The sequence below is a fragment of the Kogia breviceps genome, chromosome 1 (assembly GCF_026419965.1).
Source record: "Kogia breviceps isolate mKogBre1 chromosome 1, mKogBre1 haplotype 1, whole genome shotgun sequence".
NCBI lineage: Eukaryota > Metazoa > Chordata > Mammalia > Artiodactyla > Physeteridae > Kogia > Kogia breviceps.
The window spans coordinates 58251291-58277983 of NC_081310.1; the positions used below are offsets into that span (position 1 = coordinate 58251291).

Below are 26693 nucleotides of genomic sequence, written 5' to 3' on the forward strand. Positions count from 1 at the left end.
TATCAGGATGTTTCAGCTGCAAATAACAAAACACTTGGAATAAAGAACTAAATGACCGGGCTGATTAATCACAGCAAACCTGCAGGTCAGAGACTGGTGATGCCAGGATTGGTGTGGAATCTCTGAGAGATCATCAAGGACTCAGGCCCTTCCACCTTCTCTCTCTGCCTTCTTCACGGCTGCCGCGGTCTTCCCTCATGGCGGCAAGATGGCTGCAGTGGCTCCAAGCTTCCATTCTCATGTAGCAGCTTCTCAAGTAGGAAGAAAAGGGGTAAGGGTGAAATCAGTGAGGAAAAGCTTTCTCAGAGCTCTAGTAGCTTCTTTCTGGGTCTCTGGTCAGAACTGGCTCACAGGTCTAATCTTAAACCAATCACTGGACAAAGGGATGGGACGGACCAATCATGATACATCTACCTGGGCCTGATGGATGTACGAACAATTGAAAACTTGGGATTCTGTTAGCAAGAAAGGTTTGGAGCAGCTGTTTGGTGGGTTACACTGTTTCTTTCAGGAGAAAGAAACAGTGTCTGGCTGTTGTAGCCAAAAAGGGAATTTATTGGGAAGAAAATATAGGGTGGGGCCTGGAGGAAATAGGCAGAAAACAGCAGGAGCTTTTGAAATAAATGCTTTTCAGCCAGAATGGCCTGGTACAGACCCCTCATCACTGGGAAAGAATTCTAGTGCCTCTGTGCCTTGCATCACTTGTTCAAGACAAGTCTTGGCAGAAGTAGCGTATTGAATCAGGCTGGGATTCAGGTCTATGACCTGGACACCTGGGTGCAGAGAGGAGCACCTGGCCTGTTTAGTCTCCCAAGTAGCCACCTACCAAGACCTTATCCAATGGGAGATTCTCATCCAATAGGAAAGAGGAGTTGGAAGCTGCACAGACAACACAAAGCCAGACAGCACAGCTAATATCCAGGAATTAGAAAAGCCTCTGTGAAGCCTGTGGCTTGGGAGATGCAGTCCTTGGGAAGCAGTGGTTGGCCTTATTTATTTCCACCATGATTAATTACCAGGAAACAAAGTAATGACTATATGCTCCATATCATTTTGCAAATCTTATTAACTGTTGGGTAAGTTCAATTTATTTACAACACTAATATCTGTTTATGTCAGCCAAGTTGGCAGTGTGGTTAGCCGTTGGCAACTTCAAGGAATTAGAATATGGTTAAAACAAACAACAAACATTAGAAGGAACATCGTCTCTGAGGAGGCTGGGCTGGGGAGGAGTTTGATCTCAGGGCCTTAACTGCAGCTGCTTCTCTCTTGGGTCTTTTCTGCAGCCCCGTGCTCCCGCCACTGCCCCCCCCCACCCCCCCGCCCAGGTAAGACATTGATAGGAGCAGAGGCTCCTGAGGGCCCCAGGTTACATCTCCAGTGACTTGGCGATGGGTTGAGTTGGTTAGGAGGAGAGAGGCAGGTGGTCTTGCATTTTACAAGTTCTATTGAATTGAGGCAAAATTTCTGGTCATCTGTAGGACCTTCAATTAAAATGAGTTGAATAGGAGTTTACACAGCCCTGTTTCATCAGCCCTGAATGCAGGGACCTGGGTCTGGGATGGAGGAAAGGATGGGGCAAGAGTGCGGACAAGGGCTTCCCTGGTGGCACAGTGGTTGAGAGTCCGCCTGCCGATGCAGGGGACACGGGTTCGTGCCCCGGTCCGGGAAGATACCGCACGCCGCGGAGCGGCTGGGCCCGTGAGCCATGGCCGCTGAGCCTGCGCGTCCGGAGCCTGTGCCCCGCAATGGGAAAGGCCACAACAGTTAGAGGCCCGCGTACCGCAAAAAGAAAAAAAGAAAAGAAAAAAATATATATATATATAAATAAATTAAAAGAGGGCGGACAGCCAGTGATGCGCCTGCGCACGATGGCGCACGCGCACACGCGCGCATGCGCACAGTCGCCCCTGCGCACAACGGCGCAAACCGTGTGCGTGCGCAGTTCGTCCAGTCGGCGCCGGCCTCCTGCGATATTCGTTGAGGTGAAATTGGCTCCTGGAGCCAGTCTAGTCAGCCTTGAGAATCCTGTGCCGGCTGTTCCTTCTTCTGGAGAGGATGAAGCCACGGAGTCTGCTGAGGTAATGGCCTGGATTTTAATTGGTGCTGAGTGACCTCTTTGCGGGAGGCTTCAGGGTTCGATTCATGCTTACACTTAGGGACAGACGAGGTTCCCTCTTCTTGGGGGCCCACGGGGGTGGGAATCGTCAGCTTAGGGCACGTCAAATGTCCTTTGCTACATCCACTACAATTTAGACGCTTCCGATGTTTAATATCTTTCCTCGCGGTGCACACTGAACCTTGGCGGAGAAACTCAACAATGGTGGTTGGCACATCATGTAAAAAGAAACATTCTCTTATCAATAAAACTCCTGACTAGAATATTCAAGTCTAATCACTATGCAATTTTAATCATCTTCTTTAAACCCCGCCCCCTGGCCTGCCGCTTATCAGGCCCACTGAGTAGCCTCCTGAGGGACCATCACAAAGTCTCTTACCAGGAGCTCCATGGGAGGGATTGACCCCCGTGCTCACATCACCAGGCCTGAGGCAACCCTACACAGCCAAAGAGGAGTGAGAGAGGGGGGAAGGGGAGCCCACCCTCCTTCTGCCACCTGGATTCCTCTGGGACTCAGGAACCCAGCTGAAGTTGTCTCTCTGCCCTCACATACCCCTCACACACTCAGATTTCCTCCTCAGAGCCTCTTCCTTGCCCAGGTGGAGCCATGGATGTGTGTGACAGCTCATTTTCCATCTACCCACCAAATCCAACCTTCTCAATGACCCCATGAAGGCCTGCTTTCTTCGAAGACTCCTTTCCTGACTGTCCTGCCCCTCCTAGACCTCGCACCCCAAACTCACTCTCTCCCCCACCATCGTTAAGGCAAGGCGTTTATTTCCCTCCAATCAGACACAGTGCTTCTTTCCTTGGTGATCTCTTTTTCCTGGCTTAAAGGTCACCTCTGGTGTTTACTCAGCGTGATTTCCCCGGACTACAGATATGATGTGTGTAGCAAATAGAAGGGGTGGGAGGCTAAAGGTAGTCGTTACCATCCATGTATGACATTCCTTCCAGCTTTTTTCTTTCCCAGTTCGTTCGTTCACTCGTTCATTCATTCATCAGTCAGAGCTTGCTCATTTGTCATGTGTCAGGTGCTATGAAAGATAAAGGGCATGAAAGAAAATGGATAAGACATGGTCTCTGCTCTCACGAAGCTCAGAGTCTAGTAGGGCAGGACAGTTACACAAGCAGATAGTAGTGAGTGCAGTGCTGAAGCATTACGGGAGCAGTGTGGAGAAGCACTGAACCTGGGTGGGGATGAAGCTGAATTGCAAAGGATGAGGAGGCATTGGCCGGGAAAGGTGGGGTGGGGGACTGGAGATCAAGAGACCGTGGTCTCCCAGGGAGAGGGGACTGCACAAATAAGAGCCTGGAGGCCAAAAGGCACCAGGTGTGTGTTGGGAACTAAAGGTAGTTTAGAGTTGCTGGACCTTAAGGCAGGGAGTGGTGAGCGCTGAGGCCAGAGTTGCTACACACCCAGGGTGTCATCATACTGTAGTCAGTGCCGATGGATCCCCCTGCTGGGGACAGTTTTTGTGACCTTAGACCATGGCCCTGAATGGGTCCCAGAGGCAGGTAAGGGCTGAGCTTGGTGGGCGTTACAATTTGAAAAGGGCCAAAGGACATGAACTTCAGCCTCATGCTAGCCCAGCTCCCTGGGCCTCACCGTATGTGTCCTTCCAGACACCCACCCTCTGGCTCTTCCTTCCCGTTCCCTCCCCCTGAGGTCACAACCTTTCAGAACCGGAAGACACCTTAAATGCCATCAAGAATAAACCCCCCCCTCTGTTTTTTTTTTTTTTTTTTTTTTTTGGTACGCTGGCCTCTCACTGTTGTGGCCTCTCCCGTTGCGGAGCACAGGCTCCGGACGCGCAGCCCCAGCGGCCATGGCTCACGGGCCCAGCCGCTCCGCGGCATGTGGGATCTTCCCGGACCGGGGCCCGAACCCGCATCCCCTGAATCGGCAGGCGGACTCTCAACCACTGCGCCACCAGGGAAGGCCAAGTCCCTCTTTTAACAAAGAAAGACATGGAAGCCTGGAAAAGGGGTTGCCGGCGGTCACACCGCCAGTTAATGGCAAAATCTGCCCATCTGTTCTTCCCTGAAACCCAACTCCCTACTGGCTGAGTGGACAACACACCCAGCATCCACCCCCTCCTCCCAGCTTCTCTGGGTATTTTCTTTCAGGCTTTCGGGTGTGCCTGAGGCTAATTTACTTAAACCTCTCCTCCAACAGTTCCTGTTTGGTGGGGGTGGGACCTGGGGTTGCACAGTAAGGCCGGAGGAGAGGTTTGTGGGAAATGCACTTCCTTACTCTAATGAGGACGTTTCCAGAAGTCCCCTCGCTCTCCCTGGTTGTGGGGTAGGGGCTGGGCACAACACAGGGTGGAAACTGTCGGAGGAGGTTCTGAAGAAGGAGGCCCCTGGGAGACAGACACAGATGTGAGGTAGGAGGGCCCCCCCACGTAACCTCTCGGTCAGGTGTGCTGGCGTAGCCTGGTGTGTGGTCTTGAGGAGAGCACAGAGAGCGGACACCAAACAGAAGGACATCTTGTCCTGTGGCCCTCCCCTTGGTAGTGCCCTCTGGGGGTTAGGGGCGGGGAGGGCAGCATACCAGGAATTATGGGAAGTGATCAGGAGGAGCAGCTGGCTTGCCGCGATGCTAGGGGTGATGCCTGGAAGCCCCTGGTGCATGTGCGGCAGTAGGACGGGGTCACACGTGTATCCGTTCTGTAGATGATCGCCTGCAGGTGTTCACTGTATCCTCGTCCCCTCCCCTTGATGTTGGTCTGTCCTGTGACTTGTTTTGGCCAAAGGAATGGAGCATAACATTAGCAGAAGCTGTAAATGTGCTCGTGTGGTTGAGCTTCACCCTGACACACAGAGCACGTCCTTAGCGTCCACTAGTCCCAGAATTCAGAGACGCGTGGGGCAGATGTGAACACGACCCGCGGTCTGAAGCAGAGCCACCGCAGCCCACTTGCAGGCCTTTGAATGAGAGAGAAATAAACATCACCATCTGAGAGTTTGAGGCTGGCCAAGAGCAAATCCTAGAATACAGGTTCCTTTGCGAGTGACAGAAAGTACAAATGAATTGTGCCGTAAATCAAAAAGGTTTTATTTTCTCACATCGAATGTCCAGAGGTAGGCCATCCAGGGAGTTGTCCAGAGCCAAGATCCTACTAGCTTTCTGGTTCCTCAGAAGCTGTGGCCCTCAGCTTCGTGGTCAAAAGTGATGTGGATGCTCAAGGTGCAACCGTCGTGTCCACACTCCAGCCAGGAGGAAGGAGGAAGGAGGGGGAGAAGAGCATACCCATCTCTCTAAAGAGACTTCCCAGAAGTTTTTGCACACCAGAAGTCATTTTCCAAGTATTTACAACATGGATTTCAATTAATCAGAATGGATGCCCTCTGTCAACGACAGGTACATGGGTACCTGTACTTGTGGGTTGTCCTGATCACATCTTTCCACGTACAAATCTCATTGGCCACAGCTCAGTCGCGTGACCACACCTGGCTTCAAGGAACACTGGGAAATGTAGTCTTTATTCCAGACGGCCATGGGCACACTTAGCTACTATCAAAGAAGGAGAGGACCTTTACAGTGGGACAGCTAGCATCTCTGCCACACTATGGAAAGTACTTAAAGCTCTCAGTACAGGTCCACAAACCCTTGCCACAATTTGAAAGACAATTTTTCTGAAAACAAGTATTTTTCAGAAATCATTAGATGGCAAAACTTGACCCGAAGTGTGTGTTTATCCCTCTTGGGAATATTCGTATATTTGCTGCAGAAATATAACGTTTGATCATGAGGTGCTGCCCTGGATCCCTCTAGGGTATTTGTATGTGTGTGTGAGATACACACGCAAGTACAGTATTTCCTGTAAAATCTTTTAAAAGTCTGAATTTGAAACCCATTTGGCTCAGGGGTTTGGATAGAGTGATCATACATCCCAGTTTGCTTGGGATATTCTGGTTTGCCCTTGTCCTGGTGACATTATTAATAGCTCTCCCAACTTTCACTTTCACAATTGCTCAGTTTGGATGATACATTTATAGGGTCAACCTATGGATAAGAGACTGTGAACCTGTACAAACTAAGCTCTCAGTTAAGGGCAGCTGTTATTACTGTTCCCCAGCAGAGCTCCTGTAGTGCCTATTGATATATACAGATATGCTAAAATGTTTCTTCAAGTAACCATTCAGCTCCTCAGGGCTAAACGGTACCCTCCTGCCGGTTTTGTCTCCATTCTTCATGAATTGGCTTCCAAGATAGTGTGGCAGTCAGTTTCATCCCAGCCACGTCTCAGAGAGCACAGGCTTGGAAGCAATGAACACTAAAATCAAGGCAGTTTTACTGAGTCAGGAACATGACTAGCAAATTCTGAACCTTGGCAGACTTTTTTCTCTCTTCATTCCTGGCGAATTTAAAAAATAGGTCTGGAGATGCCTGTGGATGCAGCAGAATTCCACAGGCATGATACCCTCTTCGCACCTGAGCAGAGATGTAAGGGAAACAGCTGAGTCAAAAGGCCTTTTCTTGCTTTCGTTAATTGTCCTCTGGGTCTCATGGCCAGGATCCCAGCTGTGAGCAGGGCCGGCCCTGGACAAACCCATAGAAGGCCCCCTTGTGTTCTCTTCCCCTCTGCTCCCTTGGCATCCATGTACCCTCTTAGCTTTCCCACCGCGAGGTGCAGAGAAGTGGATCCCAAACTTGGCTGGTCTTCAGTCAGGCCTGGGGTGTGTGCGAAGAGAGATTGCTGAGGCCTGCCCCAGGTCAGTGATTTGGGAGTCTGGCGCCAAGCCCAGGAATCTGTGTTTTAACTATTCCCCTGGTGATTCTGAAGAGCAGCCCAGTTTAAGAAAACACTGCCATGGTGCAATGAGCAAGGACTTTGGAATCAGACGAAGCGGAGTTCAAGTTTAACTTCTGTCACTGTGGCCTGGGGCTGTTTCTAAGCTTCTCTGAGTCTCAGTCTGCCCATCTGTAAAATGTGAAACTTCAGGAATATAATGTATTTTATTTTATTTTTAAAAGAATTAAAAACTCTCCTTTGAATATATAGTTACATTGCATTTTTTAATGCTCAGTGTTTTTATTGTGTTCACGCATGTGGGATCTTAGTTCCCTGACCAGGGATCCAACCCACGCCCTCTGCAGTGGAAGTGTGGAGTCTTAACCACTGGACCGTCAGGGAGGTCCCAAAGTATTTTAAATTTAAAAAATTGTTTTTCAGATTGAAAGTCTATTCTTCTTCTCAAACATAAAATCAGACACTCCCCAGGTAGCCCATTAACACGCTGGGAGAACCAAGGAGAATCTCATTGCTGAAAAGAACAGGCATAGGCTTGCCTCCCACCTTATCCTCTGCTCCCCTCCCATCCGGGACAGCAAAGGGCAGAGTTCATGACCTCAGGGTGACAACAAAAGCAGATTTGTCTATGCTTGGCAGGTAGTGTGCAGTCAACAAATATTTGTCGATTGCTTGCTTGATTTTATGTTTTTGTTTACCCAATTTCCTCTAAAATCTTGAGGAATCTAATTCTTGTTTGTGGGAGAGGCATGGTGGGAGAGAGGTGAACTGTGGGATTAGATAATATTTTATAGATGGGCTTTTATATTTCTGCTGTATTTGTGTCAATACATCTCAATGAGAGAGGATGGTCTTTAGAGTCTGATGGATTTGGTGCCAGTTCTTGCCTTCACCATGCGGTCAGGACAAACGACTCTTTTTTTTTTTTAATTTATTTATTTTATTTGTTTATTTTTAGCTGCACCGTGTCTTCATGGCTGTGCACAAGCTCTTTCTAGTTGTGGTGAGCAGGGACTACTCTTGGTTGCAGTGCGTGGGCTTCTCATTGTGGTGGCTTCTCTTGTTGTGGAGCATGGGCTTTAGGCGTGCGGGCTTCAGTAGTTGTGGCAGGCGGGCTCTAGAGCACAGGCTCAGTAGTTGTGGTGCACGGCCTTAGTTGCTCCGCGGCATGTGAGATCTTCCCGGACCAGGGCTCGAACCCGTGTCTCCTGCTTTGGCAGCCGGATTCTTAACCACTGCGTCACCAGGGAAGCCCCAAACTAAACTCTTAGTGGATTAACACGGTGAAGGTTTACCTCATCCAAGTCACAGTCCAGTGCAGGGAGCAGAGGACAAGGTGAAGGGTGCTCTGTTCCATGTAGTCACTCAGGGAGCAAGCTCCTCCCATCTTTTTGGCTTCCTGGTACCCTGGGTCATCCAGATAGCGATGGGAAAGGGCATGATGTACCAAGGTTTTTATGGACTAGGACCGGAAGTGGCAAAATCACTTCTGTCCCTATTTCACTGGCAGAATTCAGTGATGCGGTCAGCCTAATAGCAAGAGGACCAGGAAATATAGTTTAAGACGTGCCTAGAAAGAAAAGGAGAAAGTGGATAGTAATGAGCAGTAGAAGGTTCTGCCAGAACCATTCATCAGCTCTGTGACCTTGGGCAAATGCCTTTAACTCTTAGCCTTAGTTTCCTCATCTGTACGATGGGAATGATACACATCTATTGGGCTAGTTATAAGACTTAAAAGAGATATATTACATGCTTGATACACAGTGTGCCCTTCCCTTTTACATACACGGAAGAGCATGTTTTCTTTCCTCTGAGTAGCCCCAAATACTGACTAGTTGAAAGTTTTGGCCTTCAATAAACTTTCCACCAAGCTAGGGGAACACAGATGAGAACACAGCTCCTGTCCCCTGAAGTGGAGGGTTCAGTTTGGATCATCTCCTTTAAGCGAAGCAGTGAGGCGGTCCCTGAATCTTGGGGGAGTTTGTCTTCAGGTGTTTTCATGACATGTGTTAAGGGTTTGCCGGTGTATTACCTTAAAAACGAGAAACGGGCTTCCCTGGTGGCGCAGTGGTTGAGAGTCCGGCTGCCGATGCTGGGGACGTGGGTTCGTACACCGGTCCGGGAAGATCGCACATGCCGCGGAGCGGCTGGGCCCGTGGGCCATGGCCGCTGAGCCTGCGCGTCCGAAACCTGTGCTCCACAACGGGAGAGGCCACAACAGTGAGAGGCCCGCGTACTGCAAAAAATAAAAAACAAACAAACAAAAAAAACCCAGAAGCATCTGTACTCTAGTTACCTGAAGGAAAGAACCAGAAGACAATGACTTCCATGGCAGCACCAAGCAATTATGTTAATACAAGTAAAAACATTCTGATGACGCTTGGTAGTCTGTTGGAAAGATTTTGGAAAAAGTATTTTCTTCTCTTGAAATCTTTAAGCAAAGGTCAGTTTGTGCCTTTTGGAGTTAGTCAGCACCTCCCAGCCTAGGGGCAGAAGAACGGAAGCTGTTTCTTCTGTGGCCACCTTCTTCTCTCCTGTCCTTTCTTGGAATGGTCCTCCTGCAAATGAGACGCCTAAGGCTTCGTGCCTGAGTTGACCTACCCCAGAGCTATCCTCTGAGGTCTTCTTTATTGGAACATCCAGACTGCTGCCTAACCACTCTGGCCAGGTTGCAGAACATTCTGTGTACTTGACCAGCCATACGCAGTGAGGACAAGTAGAAGGGGGTGGATGTAGGAGATGCAAGAAGAGGGGAGAATAGCAGAGCGTTGTCATGGGGAGTGGGACATAAATAATGCCTTGTTTCAGAGATGCAGTAATGCCCTGGGTGCTCTGCCCTCCACTGTGTACCCCGTTGGGAGGTTTTGGCAGGGCATGGGGCGTAACCAGAGCTCAGAGCCAGGAGAGGAGAAGGGGGGAGGGCTTGGCAGCCAGATGCTTTCTCTTCCTCTGACTTTTGCTGGGTCACTTACTAATGACAGGGAAGCCAGACTGTGCTTCTTTTCTCCGAATGACTTCCAGCCACATCCCTCCCCAAACTCCAACTGGAGGCCACTCTATTTTTAAATTTCTCTTCGGAAGTAGATTCCAGAATTTCCCTAAGTCTTCCCGTCAGGGGAGCTGCTGATCTCCAGTAAATCCAGGGTCACATAGCTTTCTATACTCATTTGCCTTCAGTTTGCATAAATTAGCATGCCACCAAAAGCAAGCAACCCCAGGAATTAACACAAAAGGACTCAGCTTTTGTGCCCCAGGGAGGTGATGAGGGAGGCAGCGTCATCCCCAGAGAGAGCGGCAGCCCTGACTTGTTGGCAGGAGGTTCCGTCGTCCCCTTGGCCTGCAGGTCCTCAGCGTGGGCTGGTGGGAGGAGGCATCCTCAGATCTGAGTAAACGTCAGAAGGGAGGGAAGCTGGGGGCAGGGGTGGGAGCAGATGTGGAAGGTCCCAGTGAGACGGAGTGCCGTTCCAGTGGAGACGGAGACAGCCCGTGGAGCTGGGACAAAGGGAAGAGGGGAGAAGGAGCAAGAGTGGGTGGGTAAGTAGAGGCAAGTTGGTGGCGAGCACTACATGGCCAGTTAGGAGGGCACACGGTGGACATTTGTTAGCTCGCGAGCTCACGGTCCGAGAGAGCGTGTGGCCAGGCGGGTTTCCCAGGAGCCATTTCCATCCTCTCTCACCAGGCGGGTGTTAGACTGGGTTTTCTCGCTGGGGTCTGGAAAGTCATCCCTTGGGTCTCTGAGGTGTCCCAGCCTGAAAGTGCAGATGACAGATTTTAAGGTGGTTCCAGATGAGACAGGTGACAGCAGGACAGGACTCTGGGTTGTTTTCCCAGAAGGAGGAGCAAGCTACCCCGTCCGCCAATACCGCTCGTTTCCCCGGTGGCCGCGACACTCTTGAACCTGAGTGAAGGGCGCTGCCTGGCATAGGAGCAGAGGGAGGTGGAGCGGCCCTCACAGCCCGGGGAGGCTGGCACCTGATGCAGTGCCCACTGTCCTAGGTAACACACCTGTCTCTAAGCCACGGAGTTTACTGACTGCTGGCTGTAGGCTGGCCACTCTCCATAGTGCAGGGTCTGATACCTTCTAAGACCATGCACTCCGTGGAGTCAGCCCGTGGTGCGGTCAGTAGTGTGGACTTGGGTGTCAGACCCCTTGGGGTTTAATCCTGGCTCCACCACTGGGGATCCTGGGTAAGGTATGTGAACATATCTGTGCCTCAGCTTCTTCATCTGTAAAATGGGAATAACACTGACTACTTCATAGAGCTGTGGAGAAAGAACTAAACACAATAATCCCTATAGAAGTCTTAGAACAGCAGCTGTGTGAGAGGAAGGGCTCAATCGATACAAACATTATCATATGCGGCAGCCCCAAATAAGATGCAGTGAAAACGATTGCAGAACTTGGAGAGAAACACGGGGTGGGCTGCTAATTTCTTGGCCCCGTGCCCAGTGTGGCAGCTGCTCATACAATTTCTACCCAAGCTGATGCAGCCACAGCACCAGACCGTGTGGACAAGGGCCAGTCGTGGGCTCTGGCCAACCACAGGCTAGGAAATAACACTGTTAGCTGATGATGGTTCCTTGTTATTTCCCCCTCCCTCCAGCAGGGGAGTATGAAGGAAAAGAAATGGCTCCTGTGTTCGTTTGGCTGGAGAAAGGGACCCCAGCAAGAAAGAAAGGTATGGGACCCTTCGTGACTTGTTTCTACCACTCCCAATAGAGGGCCCCTAGGGAGGGCCTGGCATCGTGGGCAAGAAGGGACTGAACATTATGAATGGTCTCTCTCCATGTCCTGGGCCTCCCATCACTTAGAGCTGGCAGAGGGCTGCTGGAATGAGGGGAGCAGGGACTGTGGAAGGTCACCGTTGTGCCTGGATGCAGGAGAATGACGGATGGACTCGTGACTGTAGGTCTTTATAACAAACATTTATACAGCCTCTAATATGTGTGCTGCACCTGGGGACTCAGAAACTGTAAGACATGGCCACTCCCCTAAAGGAGGTTACAGGCTGTACTAGTTGAAAAGAATTACTTCAATCCCTTCTTCTCAACACAGCCCTTCACAGGTGCCACTTCTCCCTCTGTCCTGGGCACTTAGACAGCCTTGGGGACTCTCACCGTTGGCCTAAGGTGACTTCCCTGACAGCACACCTGTGTCCCACTCTCAGCTTATCACCGACTTGCAGAAGTGCTCTCTGCCCGAAAGCACTGGGCTGGCGGATTACAAAGAGTTCTGAGAGGCTTCTTAACAGGCTGTTCTCCACATCATTACTACTCAGATCCCAGAGCAATGTGCCAGCCGCCTGCTTTTTCTCCAGCCCATGCTCTTCCCTCAAGATCAAGCTGCTGGGAATTCCCTGGTGGTCCAGTGGTTGGGACTCCGTGCTTCCACTGCAGGGGGCAAGGGTTCAGTCCCTGGCTGGGGAACTAGGATCGCACATGCCTCGAGGCACGGCCAAAAAAAAAAAAAAAAACCTCCGGCTGCTGATGTTATGGGATGTCTGATAGCCCAGCCTGGGCTCCCTACTCTGGGCCTCATAGTCCGCTTGCTTGAAGTGAACGGAGGAAATAGACTGTAATGTAACAGAGTTGTTGTCTCTTGGACCTGGCCTTAAGAGTTGTGTCTTCGGGGCTTCCCTGGTGGCGCAGTGGTTGAGAGTCCGCCTGCCGATGCAGGGGACACGGGTTCGTGCCCTGGTCCGGGAGGATCCCACATGCCGCAGAGCGGCTGGGCCCCGTGAGCCATGGCCGCTGGGCCTGTGCGTCCGGAGCCTGTGCTCCGCAACGGGAGAGGCCACAGCAGTGAGAGGCCCGTGTACTGCAAAAAAAAAAAAAAAAAAAAAAAAGAGTTGTGTCTTCTTGTTTTACATCACCTCCAATTTATCCTCAGCCTCACTTCAGTCATCACCAGCCTAAGTTAAATCCTGGATGCCCAGAAAATTTCAAAACTGGCTGCTAGTTGATTCTTGAATTCAGGGAATTCTTGGACTTTGGGATGAAAAGAAGCTACTTGTGTCTGGAGTACAAGGAGGTGGTTGGAGGGGGGCTGGTTATATGGATCCCAACTTGCCGTATCTGTGTTCCCCCCTACCCCCATCCATCCATCTCTGAAGGCCAAGACCCAGGCCAGGGCTGGGACAGGCCTCTCTGGGCACAGAAACCTGCCAGCATTGATTTCGCTCCTGAACCAAGAGGCCAAAAGGACATTGTGATGGTGAGGCAATGAACGTGAAACAGAAACGAGTGGCTTTAGTTTCAGGAAGTCCGAAGTGGAAAGCAAGTGTTGACATTCTTTAAGACCCACTGTAGGCTGTATTTTGTGCTGCGCTAGCCAGAAGTCTGCTACTTACTTGAAGTAGGACCTTGCGAAAATCCCCTTCCTCTCTAGGCCTCAACTTCCTCATCTGTAAAGTGCATGTGGGATTAGTCAAGATCCTTCTGGGCCTGACCTGATATGGTTCTAGGTGTTCCAGTAATCTGTCACTCAGAGGACAAAGAGCCTGAAGGTATGTGGGGAGAGATGGGGAGGAAGGGACTAAGAAAGGTTCAGTGGGAGTCCCTGTGAGTTTAGCTAACTGATAGCGGAGAGGAAGAGAGGGGAGTAAAAACATAAAGCGAAAATGGGGAAAAGGGAAAAGCATTTAAGAGTGGGGACTAAGGGGGCCACCAGCATGACCTCAGCGCTCCTCGGGCACATCCGGGCCAGTTTACTTAGTTAGGATGGGGGCTAGGGATGGGAAGTGGCAAACTGTATTTTCCAAAGAGGGCCACGATGATATTGCCACCCGCCATGTTCTTTGACATCGTGATCTTACCATTTCCCTGTCAAGAGGTGGAGTCTCGTTCCTCTCCCTTCAAATCTGGCCTGGCCTTATGACTTGCTTGTAACCACAGAATGTGGTAGAAGTTATGCTGGGTGACTTCTGAGGCTCAGTCAGAAGCAGCTTCCACTTGGTTATCTTGGGTCACTGGATCTGAGGGAAGCCATCTGACTACCTGAGACCATCATGCTGGAGAGGCCACATGTAGGCATTCCCGTTGACAGTCCCAGCTGAGGCCCACGTACCAGCCGTTTCCCTCAAGGCACCAGATACGTGGAAGAAGCTCCTTTTGACTCTCCAGGCCAGCCTCGCTTGATACCACGAGGAGGAGAAGATTTACCCCGCTGAGTCCTACCCAGATTTCTCATGTAGAAGAATCTATAAAATATAAGAAAATGACTCTTGTTTTAAGCCACAAAGCTTTGGGGTAGTTTGTTATAAAGCAAAAGGTACCGGCACAGGATGGTAGGAGATGTTTAAAAATATGAGCTCCCTTGCAATGAAAAATCCTTAAAAATGTATAAATAAGACTTTAAAGATTTCAGAGATGTGTGAAATTTCAAAATAATTTGGAAACCAACTTTAAATTTTGCCTATTAAGGACATTACAAACAAAACTACCGTTTTCTGTAGGTCACCATATTATATATTTGAAAATATATTTTTATCATGAAAAAGGGAGAAAAGTCACTATATCCCACCTGAATGGCTGAAAGGAAAGAGGTAAACAGTATCAAATGTTGGCAAAGATGTGGAACAACCAGGACTTTCATACACTCCTGGTGGGAATTATTATTTCCACAGTCATTTTGGAAGGAAAATAGCTTGGCAGTATAATCAGAAGCTGAACATATGCATATATTCAATAACATTCCTATGTATATGCCGAACAGAAGTTTATGTATATTTTTACCAACAGTTCTGTATATAGATGTTCATAACAGCACTATTTTTATTTTTATTTTTATTTTTTTATTTTTTATTTTTTTTGCGGTACGCGGGCCTCTCAGTTCTGTGGCCTCTCCCGTTGAGGAACACAGGCTCCGGACGCGCAGGCTCAGCGGCCATGGCTCACGGGCCCAGCCGCTCCGCGGCATGTGGGATCCTCCCAGGCTGGGGCACGAACCTGTGTCCCCTGCATTGGCAGGCGGACTCTCAACCACTGTGCCACCAGGGAAGCCCAATAGCACTATTTTTAATAGCCCAAAGCTGGTAATAACTTAAATCAATAACAGAATAAGTTGTAGTATCATCACACAATGGAATACTGTAGAGCAGTGAAAATAAATGGACGATCGCCAGGAAAGTCATGCACAAACCTCATAAATATGATGTTAAGGAAAAGAAACCCGAGTCAGAGAGTACATACTATGTGATTCCACTATGTAAAGTTGGGGGTTTTTTTGTGGTAGGCGGACCTCTCTCACTGTTTTGGCCTCTCCCGTTGCAGAGCACAGGGTCCGGACGCACAGGCTCAGTGGCCGTGGCTCACGGGCCCAGCCACTCGGTGGCATGTGGGATCTTCCCGGACCGGGGCACGAACCCGTGTCCCCTGCATTGGCAGGTGGATTCTCAACCACTGTGCCACCAGGGAAGCCCTGTAAAGTTGAACAGCAAACAACATTCATCTGTGGTGTTGGAAGCTAGGGTAGTGGTTACCCTTGAGTGGCTGCAAGGGGGCCCTTCCAGAGTTGCAGGGATGTTCTGATTCTTCGCCAGGTGCTAGTTTTGTGGGGTTGCTTATCTCGTGAAATGTCATCGAGTGGTATGCTTACGATGGCACACTCTCCTGCATGAATGTTATAAATTGACCATTGATCAACATTGGGGTTAGGAACCTCCCCACCCCCAGGTGAAAATCCCTATATAACTTTACAGTTGGCCCTCTGAATCCGCGGTTCCGCATGTGCGGGTGCACCCAACCACGGACTGTGTAGTACTGTAGTATGTAATTAGTAAAAAAAAAAAATCCAAGTTTCAGTGGACTCGAGCAGTTCAAACTCGTGTTGTTTCAGGGTCAACTGCACTTCAGAATATAATGTTAACAGACAAGGAGGCAGGACATGATCTCAAGGCCAAGGATAGATGTTTAAAAAACTAATTTAGTTTTATGAAAAGCAATATATTTGTTCTTATTTTTCCCTTGAACCAGTGTATATTGCATTGTGGCAGGGTCCTGGGACTGTGAAAGTGTCAGTGGGAAAAGAAAAGAGGGGTGCCGTGGTGAGCATCAGCTGAAGCTGTGGGGAGCAGGCTAGCTGTCCAGGGAAGGCACTTCTCAGCAGCTCCTTGCTGCTGCATTCACAGTACCTGCAAACTGTATCATGTACATGCCTGTGCCGATCTAGAAAGGTGTTTCCCAACCTTTCACAGGCTGTGGCACATGTGGAAAATGACATCATTGGAATGGCACACACTGGGGTACCAGATGGGGCTCCTGGCAGCCAAAGCCAAGTGGCCTGGTCCTCCAGGTGCTCCCACGATGAGGGGGGTAACAACCTCAGCACACCAGTGGGATAAGGTCCTCTTACAGAGAGTGTGGGAAGCCATGGGCCTCCATTATCCATTTCACATTCTCTGAACTGGCAAAGGGGAAGAGTCTAGGTTTCCATTGCCCTTCTGCTCTTGGAGAAACCAACTCTGCACACCCCTCGGCCCTGGGTTACAGGTCCCATTTGCAGTCATGAAGATCATGGGGTTCAGGGGAGTTGTGCGGCATTCTGGGTCTCTCCTCTATGCTGTGGCCTTACTTCTATTTCTAGCCTCATTTCCCACCGCACAGCCCGCTCTCTCTGCCGAGCACATTACACCCTGGGCACACTGCAGTTGTCTGTCATCTGTGAACATCTCCCAAGCCCTTCTCCCTCTCCATCACACCATTCCCTGTGCCAGAGCACTCAGCCCGCCATCCCTGTGCTAAGCCCTCCACTTCTCCGTGAAGCCTCTTTCTGTACACTGAGGCCACTACCACGCTGTGATTTGTATTATAGGCGCGCGCGCGCGTGTGTGTGTGTGTATTGTATGTGAACATCCTCATGGTCCCGGATTCCCTATCTTGCCCACAGTAGGTGCTCAGCAGTTATTTCTCAAATGGCTTCCATGCTGCAGAGGGACCCTGGCACTAACTCCACCCCTGTTCTTGGCGGTGACTCATTGTCCCCTTGGGTTCGGATCCCCAGCCTCTCAGGGACCTTTCAGCCATTTCAAACTCTACCGCTCCACTGCCAGGGGCCTGGAGCCATGCCGCCTGGATGAGACACATCCTCATTGCCCAGACCCCCCCACCTCCCCTAGCTCACACCTTTGGGGTTGGCATTAGACTAATTGTGGTGTGACAAAGGGAAAGGGTCACGGTGACTCAGCCTCAGTGCTGACTCCCCTCATTCAAGCGCCAACCTGCAGTACCAGCATGTGGCCACAAGGGGCTCTCTGGGGCGACTCTTTGCCCAGGGGAGGAGGGCTCTGTGGGAAGTACTGCCCAGATAGATAAACAAGGAACTTCTCAGGGGCTCTGCCTCTCTCCAAGTGCTGAAGCCCCACTGACCGCCTCGGCTGCCTTATCCTGATGTTTTACCCTTAGCCGTCTAGCAGCTGTTGTTTTCTATCTGAACACATTACTCCTTGCTTTCCCGTTGAGCCTCTTTTCTGGCCACCCACTCTACTGACCAATAGCCGCCACAGGGGCAAGTCACCTCCACCTCTGTCAGGTCTACTTCCTTTAGATGAGGGCCAGACCTACACCATGAGCTCCCCGTCTTTCAGGATGTGGGCTGGAAAATTGTCCTGTTCCATCTCTTCAACACCTCCCGACTCTGCCCCCTTCTGTCTCCCCAGTGCCACCCAGGTTCAGGGCTCCCCAACTCTGCCAGGATTAATGCAGTGGCTTCCTGGAGGACCCCGTGTCTCCAGACAGCCCCCTGCCCATCAACTCTCCACCCTGGAGCCAGAGGGATCTTACTCCCATCAGACGCTGGCCTTCAGTGGTTCCGCAAGTCCCATACACTCAAATAGTACCCCAGGCTCCCCAAGACCCAGCTGCCTGATTCTCCAGCCTCACGTCCCTCCTCTCTTGCCCTCCAAGCAGTGGTACTGACATACCTGTAGTTGCTTAACACAACGTGACGTTTCAAGCCTTTGTACTTTTCACGCGCTCTTGCCTGTGGCCTGATCATCTCCCACCCCTCCCCCACCTTTACCGTTGCTCCTCATACTTCCTTCACCTGGCTGAGCCCTATTCATCCTTAAAAGTGCCAATTCCCCTGTGAAGCCTTCCCTAACCCCAAAACCCCTCCTCTGAATAGATCCAGTCCCCAAACACACGTCTCTGATTGTATTTGTCACTCAGAGTTGTGATAATTACTCGTGCTGTCCTGTCTCCTCCACCATCCGTGTACCTCTATGCGGGACCGGGGTGGCACACTGTCTGAAAGTTGTTGCACTGAGGTAGCTCCCTCTCTGCACCATCACCTCCCACCCTGAGCAAGTCCTTTAAATGCTCTGAACTTCCGTTTGCTTATCTGCAAAATAGAAAGATGTGAGAATCGGAAGGGGGCACACACATTCAAGAACTTTATAAATGACTAAGGGCTATGCACATGGTTTTAACACTTTTTCTTCCTTCAGACTAGTGTTTAGCTGCACTTGCCTGTGTGGAAATCACAAGATCAAAGGAATGTGATGTGATCTTTTCGTAATTTCTCCACCTTGGGTCCAAGGAAAAGCTGATGGAGAGTAAACCATTCATTGTGTCTCCCTGCAGCTCCTAGTCTTCTCGGAAGCTCTGGGTTAATCCTGGGGTCAGGAACCTTGTCTGGCCAGGGGCAACAGTGCCTATGTGTAGGTCTCGGGCTGTCTCGCTTTCTCATCAGTGCTCCCCACCAAGTGCCCTCCATTCCCTCCACCAACAGAAGAGACCTCTCCCCACCCTCCCGTGATGAGGTCTGTGGAAGTCACAAACTGAAGGTCCAATCGACAAGGATGCTCTGACCTAACAAATAATCTCACTCATGTGAGGGTTAAGGATTTGATTTTGGAGCCCCAAGAAGAAAAAAGTTCCTGAAGATTTGATACGGAGAAACCCTTCTGAGTAGGGCATTCCAAAGTTTAATTAGTGGCTGCAGGAGGACTGGACGCTGGGTGTTCCAGGAGTGGACGCTGGAATTCCAGGTGGGAGCCGGTTTATGGCTGCAGCGCGGGTCATGCCAGAGGCTAGAGGTAGAAGCCAGGGAGCCAGACACAGCTCAGGGGTGGTCTGGATGCTCTCGAGAGAAGGCCAGCTAAGAGCTGTGAGCTCACTGAAGTGCGATAACCGGCTCCCAGCCCCCACCCCTCCCTCCGCTCAGTCTAGTAAAATTGATGCTCATCTCTGTAGTTTTGGAACATGATGGTAAGAATGCTGGTGCCTCGGGTTCTTGTGCCGGTCCTATCTCAGGCTTGTTTGCTTGCCTCCTTCCCGTGCCCCGGACAGGGCTTTGCGTAAAGAAGTGGGCTGGTGGATGACTGTTCTGCAAAGATCCCATGTGCGACTGGAGCAGGTTACCTTCTCTGAGCCTCAGTGTTCTTACCTGGAAAGTAGGCATATCGTTCCTTCTTTTCCTAATAACCAAACCAGCATTCTTGTACTTTACCTTAAATAAATGTAATTTAAAGATGCCAAGCCTTTCTGACATCACTTTTGTGCATAAAGAAAAGTGAAAAAAACAGAAAGGCATTGGCAATAACTCCATCACAACTGCCGCGGTGACCATGCTGATTTCAGAGTCAGTAAAATGTGAAAAATACACCACTTGTGTACCTACCATCTTGCCTAAGAGATGGAGCAATTCCCAGCAGCACTAACAGCCTTGTGTCAACCTCCTTGACCTAGCCTTTCCACCCTAGAGAAAACTGTCCCGAATTTTGTGTTTACTCTTCCCTCATTTTTAGCTACAGTTGTTTTTAAAACATGTACCCTATGCAATACATTGTTTGGGCTTGTTTCAGAATGGGCTTGTTTCAGTATGGTTCCGTGAGTGGAATTGTATCCCATTCTTTTGATGTTTTTAAAAATCAGGAGAAGTTGATCTATGCTAATGTGTGTAGCTCATTTATGTTTCACTATTGAATATTGCACTCACTTCATAGTCTGCTGTATTAATTCTGTTGATGGAAATTTGGGCTGCTTCCTGTGTTTTGCTGTTAAGTTATTTTTGCTATACACATTCTCACAGTTGTTCCTTAGAACATGTGTGTTTCTCCAGGGTATATACCTGGGAAGGGAACGGCTAAGTCTAGGTGAGAGTGCTTGCTGTTCTGATTGCTAGCCACTACCGCTGCCCTTATTTCTGTCCACTGAATAGCCCGAGGGGACATGCGTCCCTGTTCTTGCTTTGTTTACAGGCCTTCAGAGGGAATAAGCGTTTATAAAAAACAATCCGGGCATAGTGAAGGAGAGCTTCCCAGGCCATAGTCTGACTTTCCACCATGGCTGTGGGGGCGGGGGGGCAAAGCCAGAAAGGAGTGGAGGCCAGATGGAGCACCGCTGTTGGCGCTGAGCATGTGTGTGAGGTGGGGCTGCGCTTGACTGGACACTGGGTCTCAGACTGTGGCGCAGCTGACCTCCCAGAATCCACTGTGAGGCTCCGTCTGGGCTTCGGGACCTAGAAAGTCAGACAGAACACCCCATGCATTCTCGGATTTTTATTTCAATTTCCGTAGGAAGCTGCAATGGGCTCTCCAGGGGTATTTCCCTGAGCCCTGGTTCCCTTTGCAGCTCCCAGCTCTAGGTCCTTCAACGGTCGCTGGCTCCGTGGTCTCAGATGTCACACCACCAGTGATTTCCAGGCCCTGGCCACTCTCTGCTGTCTCTGTGATGGCCTCCATTCGGGTCCCTTCCACTGCCTTCGGCGGGATGCTCACATATTCCTCGCGTGAGGAGGCCACACTGTCTTTGTCGTAAGCTTGGCTCTGACATTCCTGAAGAAAGAGCCGATCCTGCTGAGTCTCTTGGTGATGGAACCTGAACTTGCTGTAGGTAAGCTCCTGCCCGATTTGTGCGAGGTCCTGGACTCGTTGGTGATGGGAGCACGGCTGATGGCTTTGTGAGCAGTGCCCTGCTTGTTGTCCCCCGGGCTGCCGTGGCCTTTCTCCTTTTGGTCGTCTCTAGTGGCTCTCCGGCTGCCTGAGCCCGGGCCGGCTGCTTTTTGGATGGTCTTGTTCCCCGCAGTGCCCCCAGTGGCTGTGTTGGTTTTACTTGCTCCTGGACCCTTGCTGGCTGTGGCTGCTATGGCCGCGCTCTGCTCTTCGGGGGCAGGAGACTTGATCTCTGCCACGCTCAAAGCACCAGCTGCGGTGCCGCCTGCCACCCCTGCTGTCTCCACCTTTGTCGTTGCCCGCGATGCTGACTCTTTGTCAAGCACTGTAGGTTTTGCTTTGGCAGTGGCCACATCGGACATGGTATCGGGCTTGTGGGAGTCCAGTTGGATCCCCTCCCCGCCAGCAAAAGCTGCAGACCCGACCGCGGCCACCTCAGAGGGCGTGTGGAGGCTCCTGATGCTCACCTGGTCCTCATCCCACTCTCCTTGGAAATCCTCCACTGCCGGGCTCCTCCCGTCCTCCTCCTCCTCCTCGAACAGAGTCCTGCAGATCATGTCCCCGGCTGGAACGGCGTAGGTGCGGCTGTGACCGTCCACTGGTGGTCGCAGGAGGTAAATCAGCTCTTCCCAGTAGGCGAAGAGGTCTTCCTGCGCGTCCAGAGGTGCACACAGCTGCAGGTAGAAGGAGCGGCCAGTGGCAAACTTCACGCGCAGCTGTCGTTTCTCACGGTCGTGCGTGGAGATCCTCACAAACTTCAAGGGAAGGAGCCTGGTGAGCTCTAAGGTCTTGGCAACCTTGTGGCTCTTCCCCTTGGTGGGCTGGCTGTGCTCAGCGTGCTGTTCACAGCCGGTGGCCCGTCGGGCCAGCAGCATGATGTCTGGGAGTGGGAGGACGGGGCTTGTGGATGCGATGCCCACGGTCACCATGCAGACACAGTTGTGCACGTCAATCACGTGTCCCCTCTTCGTGATCTGGATAAAGTCGCTCTCGAATATCGGCGCGTACTTGAATATGTCGTATTCGCCGTTGTACAGTTGCTGCTGCAGCTCCCCCATGGTGCTTCTGAACAGGCCCAGCCCGGTGCTGCTCTGGGCCGTGTGATACGGGAGCAGAGAGTCCCCACTCATGGCTGTCTTTGATCACTGCCGGGCAGCGTGGTTAAGGCGGGCCCCTGGCTCTTCCCTCCCTCGGCCTAATGAGCCGAAGAGCGAGCTGTGGTGCTCCTGCGTCACGCAGGCGGCCCTAAGGCAGGTCTTCCAATCCCAGCCCACAGGCCCCCACCTTTGCCTCAGGGTCTCCCAGAGGCAGGGGTGTGGGTAGGGGCACCGATGGTCACAGCGGGGACTCTGTAGGGCGGCTGGACCCCAGGCTGAATCTCTTCAAGTGTGTAGAGAGGTATGGTAGGCTCCCCCTCGGCCTCAGCTCACTTCCGCTTCTGGGTTTTTATCTCCCCAAGCGGCTGTGAACGTCAGTCCTAGTGAGAGAAGTAACCACTTTCTCGGCCTAAGGCCCTGGCACAGCCTATTTATCCTCTGATGCCCTTTGTGACCTATCACTGTCACATAGCCCTTTGCCTCATCCCCCAGCTGCCCCGCCCCGCCCGCCCAGTGCAGGGCCCCCATCCTCTCCCAAACGCGCCATTGCCCCCGCGGAGGACAGGCCCATCCTGCCAGCGACTGAGGTGGCTACTAGAATAAAAATGTCTTCAACTGGGAAAATTTTGTGTGGGTCCTTTTTCTTTTCCTCCCCCAGATTTAGCTACTGGATGAAATCTATAGGAATGTATGATGATGGGCTAAATTTGAACCATTTAAGCCCATGGTTTAATTGTATCGAATAACGTAGAGCTGGCGGTGGCGATCCTTAGTCTGTCCTTTCATAAAATCTCAGTAAACGTCGATGGTGATTATTAATAATAACATTAAAAATTGGTAGAAGGAGGCAAGAAAAGATAGAGACAGACAGAAGACTACATTAACTATTTAGGGGTTCTGGCTGCTAAGATCAGGAAAGGAACCTCAGATCCAGAACTGCCCTCCAAGCCCAGAAACCGTGAGGTCTCACCAAAGATTTCTCTTCTTGTTTTTTTTTTTTTGTTTTTTGTTTTTTTTTTCCACTGCGTTGGGTCTTTGGTGGTGCACGAAGGTTTTTTCTAGTTGCGGCAAGTGGGGGCTACCCTTCGTTGTGGTGTGCAGGCTTCTCATTGTGGTGGCTTCTCTTGTGGCAGAGCACGGGCTCTAGGTGTGCATGCTTCAGTAGTTGCAGCACGCGGGTTCTCGGGTAGGTGGGCTTCAGTCATTGTGGCGCGTGGGCTCAGTAGTTGTGGCTCCTGGGCTCTAGAGCGCAGGCTCAGTAGGTGTGGTGCACGGGCTGAGTTGCTCCACGGCGTGTGGGATCTTCCCCGACCAGGGATCGAACCCCATGTCCCCTGCATTGGCGGGTGGGTTCTTAATCACTGTGCCACCAGGGAAGTCCTCACCAGAGATTTCTATGAGACTTCTCTCCTGGACAGTTGCACGTGCAAGCCCCTTACCTGACTGAGTGAGATGGGTTGTAGTTTTTTATGATCAGCAAAGCCTAAGTAAATCAATGCCCACGTGGGAAGTCCTCAGTCATCTTTCAACTGCCTGTTCAAATGGTACCTCCTTTGAGGAGCCTCCCCTGAATTACCTAATCGAACCTATTCTTCCTTCCTCTGTGCTATTGTAGAATCTCATATGTGTCTCTTTTACAGCATTAATCTTATTTTATTCAATTTTAGATTTACTGTATTATTTTTAAAATTTCATATTAATTTAGAATTATCTTGTCATTGTCTAGAAACCACAGTTGTCTTCAAATATGGTTGCATTAAATTTATAGGTCAATTTGGGGAGAATTGACATTTGATAATCTTAAACCTTCTAATCCATGCGGGTGATACTATCTAGTCTTTTATTTAAACATTTTAAATATCTCTCGGCTTATACAATGTATTATAAAAATTCACTGTAGATGTGTTGCACATCTTCCAGTAAATTTATCCCTAAATATTTGATGCTTTCTGATATTATTGTCAATGGGATTTGTAAGATTGTAATTTTCCAGTTGTTCGTGCTGGTTTATTGGTTTTTGTGTGTTGATCATGTGTCCTTTCACCTTGCTAAATTCACTTACTAATTCTAGTTTTGGTGTTTTTTTGTTTGTTTTTTTTTAAGGATTTCTTGGAATTTTCTCTGTAGACAATGATGCTGCCTGTAAAGAAAGTTTTACTTTTTCCTTTCCAAACTGTGTGACTTTTATTTCATGTTCTTGCTTTATGCATTAGCTAAAGGCTCCAGCCTAGAATTTAATAGATGGGTTAAGAGCAGTTATCTTTTCACTGTTCCCTCTCTCAGGGGAAATCTTCAATCTTTCACCATAAAGTATGTTGTTAGCTGTAGTTTTATTTCAGAGTTGCCTTTTGTCAAGTTTAAGAAATTCACTTCTAGTTTTAGTTTTCTGGGCATTTTTATCGTGCAGGATTATTGGTGTTTTTCAAATGCTTTTTCTGCATCTATTGAGCTGAATACTTGATTTTTTTTTTTTTTTTTTTTTCCGGTACGCGGGCCTCTCACCGCTGTGGCCTCTCCTATTGCGGAGCACAGGCTCCGGACGCGCAGGCTCAGCGGCCATGGCCCACGGGCCCAGCCGCTTCGCGGCATGTGGGATCTTCCCGGACCGGGACACGAACCCGCGTCCCCTGCATCGGCAGGCGTACTCTCAACCACTGCGCCACCAGGGACGCCCTGATTACTTGATTTTTAATCCTTCATTCTGTTAATGTGGTCAAGTACACTGATTGTTGTTTAGATGCTGAGTTGGCCATTCACTCCTGGGAAACCCCATGTGGTCGTGGTGCATTATTTGAACATATTGCTGGATTCAACTGGCCAGAATTTTGTCAAGAATTTTTGTATCTGTATTTATGAACGATGTCGGTCTGTGATGTTTTTCTTGAACTGTTTTTGTCAGAATTGATATAAAAGCTTATTTTTAATTAAAATTTATTTTTTAATCAAACATATGCATAATTTAAAATCATCAGATAGTGCTAGAAGGCTGATGGAGTAAGTAGCATTAGTTTCAACTACAAATAATTTGGAACGCCAAATATTTGCACTTAAACAAGATATATATGTAGTCTCATTTAAAAGCAGTCTGAAAGGAAGGGAGTCAAGCTGGTATGGCAGCTCCACTGTGTCATCAGAGACCTAGGCTCATTGTCTTTTCCTGGTTATCCTTAGGGTCACTTCATATTCCAAGATGGCTGCTGAAGCCCCATTCATCAAGTCCATATTCCAGGCCATCAGCAAGAGAAAGGGGAAGGAAAGAGAAAGGTGGTCTGCCTCTCACTTTTACAGAGCCTTCCAGAAGTCCCACATGACCCTTCTAGTTATGTTTCTTTGGCCATCATTGTATCATATGACCACATCTAGTTGCAAGGAATGCAGGGAAGTGTAATCTTTTAGCTAGGTACATTGCCCAGGACTTACTGAGGAAGAAGAGGAGGATGGATACAAACATTATGCTGAGGCAAAAAGGCCAAGACACAAAAAGGGTACACACTGTATGATTCCATTTATCGGAAACTCTGGAAAAGCCAAATCTAATTTCTAGTGACATTACTGATTGCAGGTCAGGACTGAATGGGATGGGGCAAAAAGAAACTTTGGGGAATGATGGAAATGTTCTGTAACTTGATTACATGGGTGTATGAATTTGTCAAAATTCATTCAAATGTATACTTAAAATGGGTGCGTTTTTGTGTATATACTTCAATAAAGTTAATTTTTATAAGTTTGGAAAATCTCAGCAACCATAACAAAACTACTCTTAAATTTTGTTCATGTCCGTCATGTCTTCATTCGTTTGCTTACCTTTGCATGACTGAAATCAGAACGTACCTAATGACTTTGAATCTTGCTTTTTTCATTTAACATTACATCATAAAATTTTCCATATTGCTTCATTAATTTTCATAATCACCATTTTAAATGACTCTATAATCTTTTGGGAATTGAAAATGTAATCTATACTTACAGTAAAAAAAAAAAAAACAAACAAACAAACTTCGGAGACCCCCTACACAGTAAGAGCTAACTCTTCCCCTGAACTCTGACCTTTAAGGCCCCTTACTTAGAAGTAGTGACAATCCAGTTTCTAGTGTGTACATTCAGAAATATTCTATGCATATAAAGACAAGATGTGAACGTCTTTCCCTCTCCTTTTAGACATAACTAAGACAATACAAGATGCTTGCTTTGGCCCATAATACAGCTTGGTTACCATCTCATGTTCATACATCAAAAGGGGCCTTGTTCTTTTTAACCACTGCATGTATTCTACAGTGTACTGAACCAATATTGATAAGCACTTAGGGTTTTCCCAGGTTTTTTTTTCTGTTTCCCATACCACAAGGTATAATGTTGAAGTTTTGACTCAGCTATCAATTTACAGTAGATGCCACATTCCAAAGGCAGTGCTAGCCTGTATGCAAAATGTACCACAAAAGTAGCTGAGAGCTTGTCACATGATCATTGAAACCTCTCAGCTAAGCTGAGGATATAAAAGGGTGGAGAGGGAAGAGATTGTGAAGGGATTTGGGAGGGCTTCCTCCACCCGTTAAGGTCAAGAAAGACTTTCTTCAACAGGTAACTCAAAGGGCTCAGTATACGTCCCTACAGTCAGGGGTCTGACTTCTGTCTAGGAAACACCGAGGAGGAAAGAAATACTAGAATGATCTCTTAAGGCTATAAAGTGGTGTGGCTCCTGCTGTGCTCATCCTGTGGGCTCAGGATTTTTCCAGAGAAAATTACACAAGTTTTCCCGTGCAGCAGTTGGCTCTAAGTCGGTGCCATCTACACCCCCCTCCCCCTCCCACTGGCTTCCTCTGGTCTG

General features: G+C 49.3%; 1 protein-coding gene across 1 annotated transcript; it reads right to left on the minus strand.

The window, feature by feature from the left end:
- Window positions 1–20887: 20887 nt before the first annotated feature.
- Window positions 20888–25609, minus strand: LOC131759023 (Golgi-associated RAB2 interactor protein 4-like; the record flags this gene model as incomplete). Its single annotated transcript, XM_067024879.1, has 1 exon — window positions 20888–25609. A coding segment is annotated over exon 1 (1014 nt), but the record flags the coding sequence as incomplete, so codon positions are not given.
- Between the last annotated feature and the right edge of the window lie 1084 nt (window positions 25610–26693).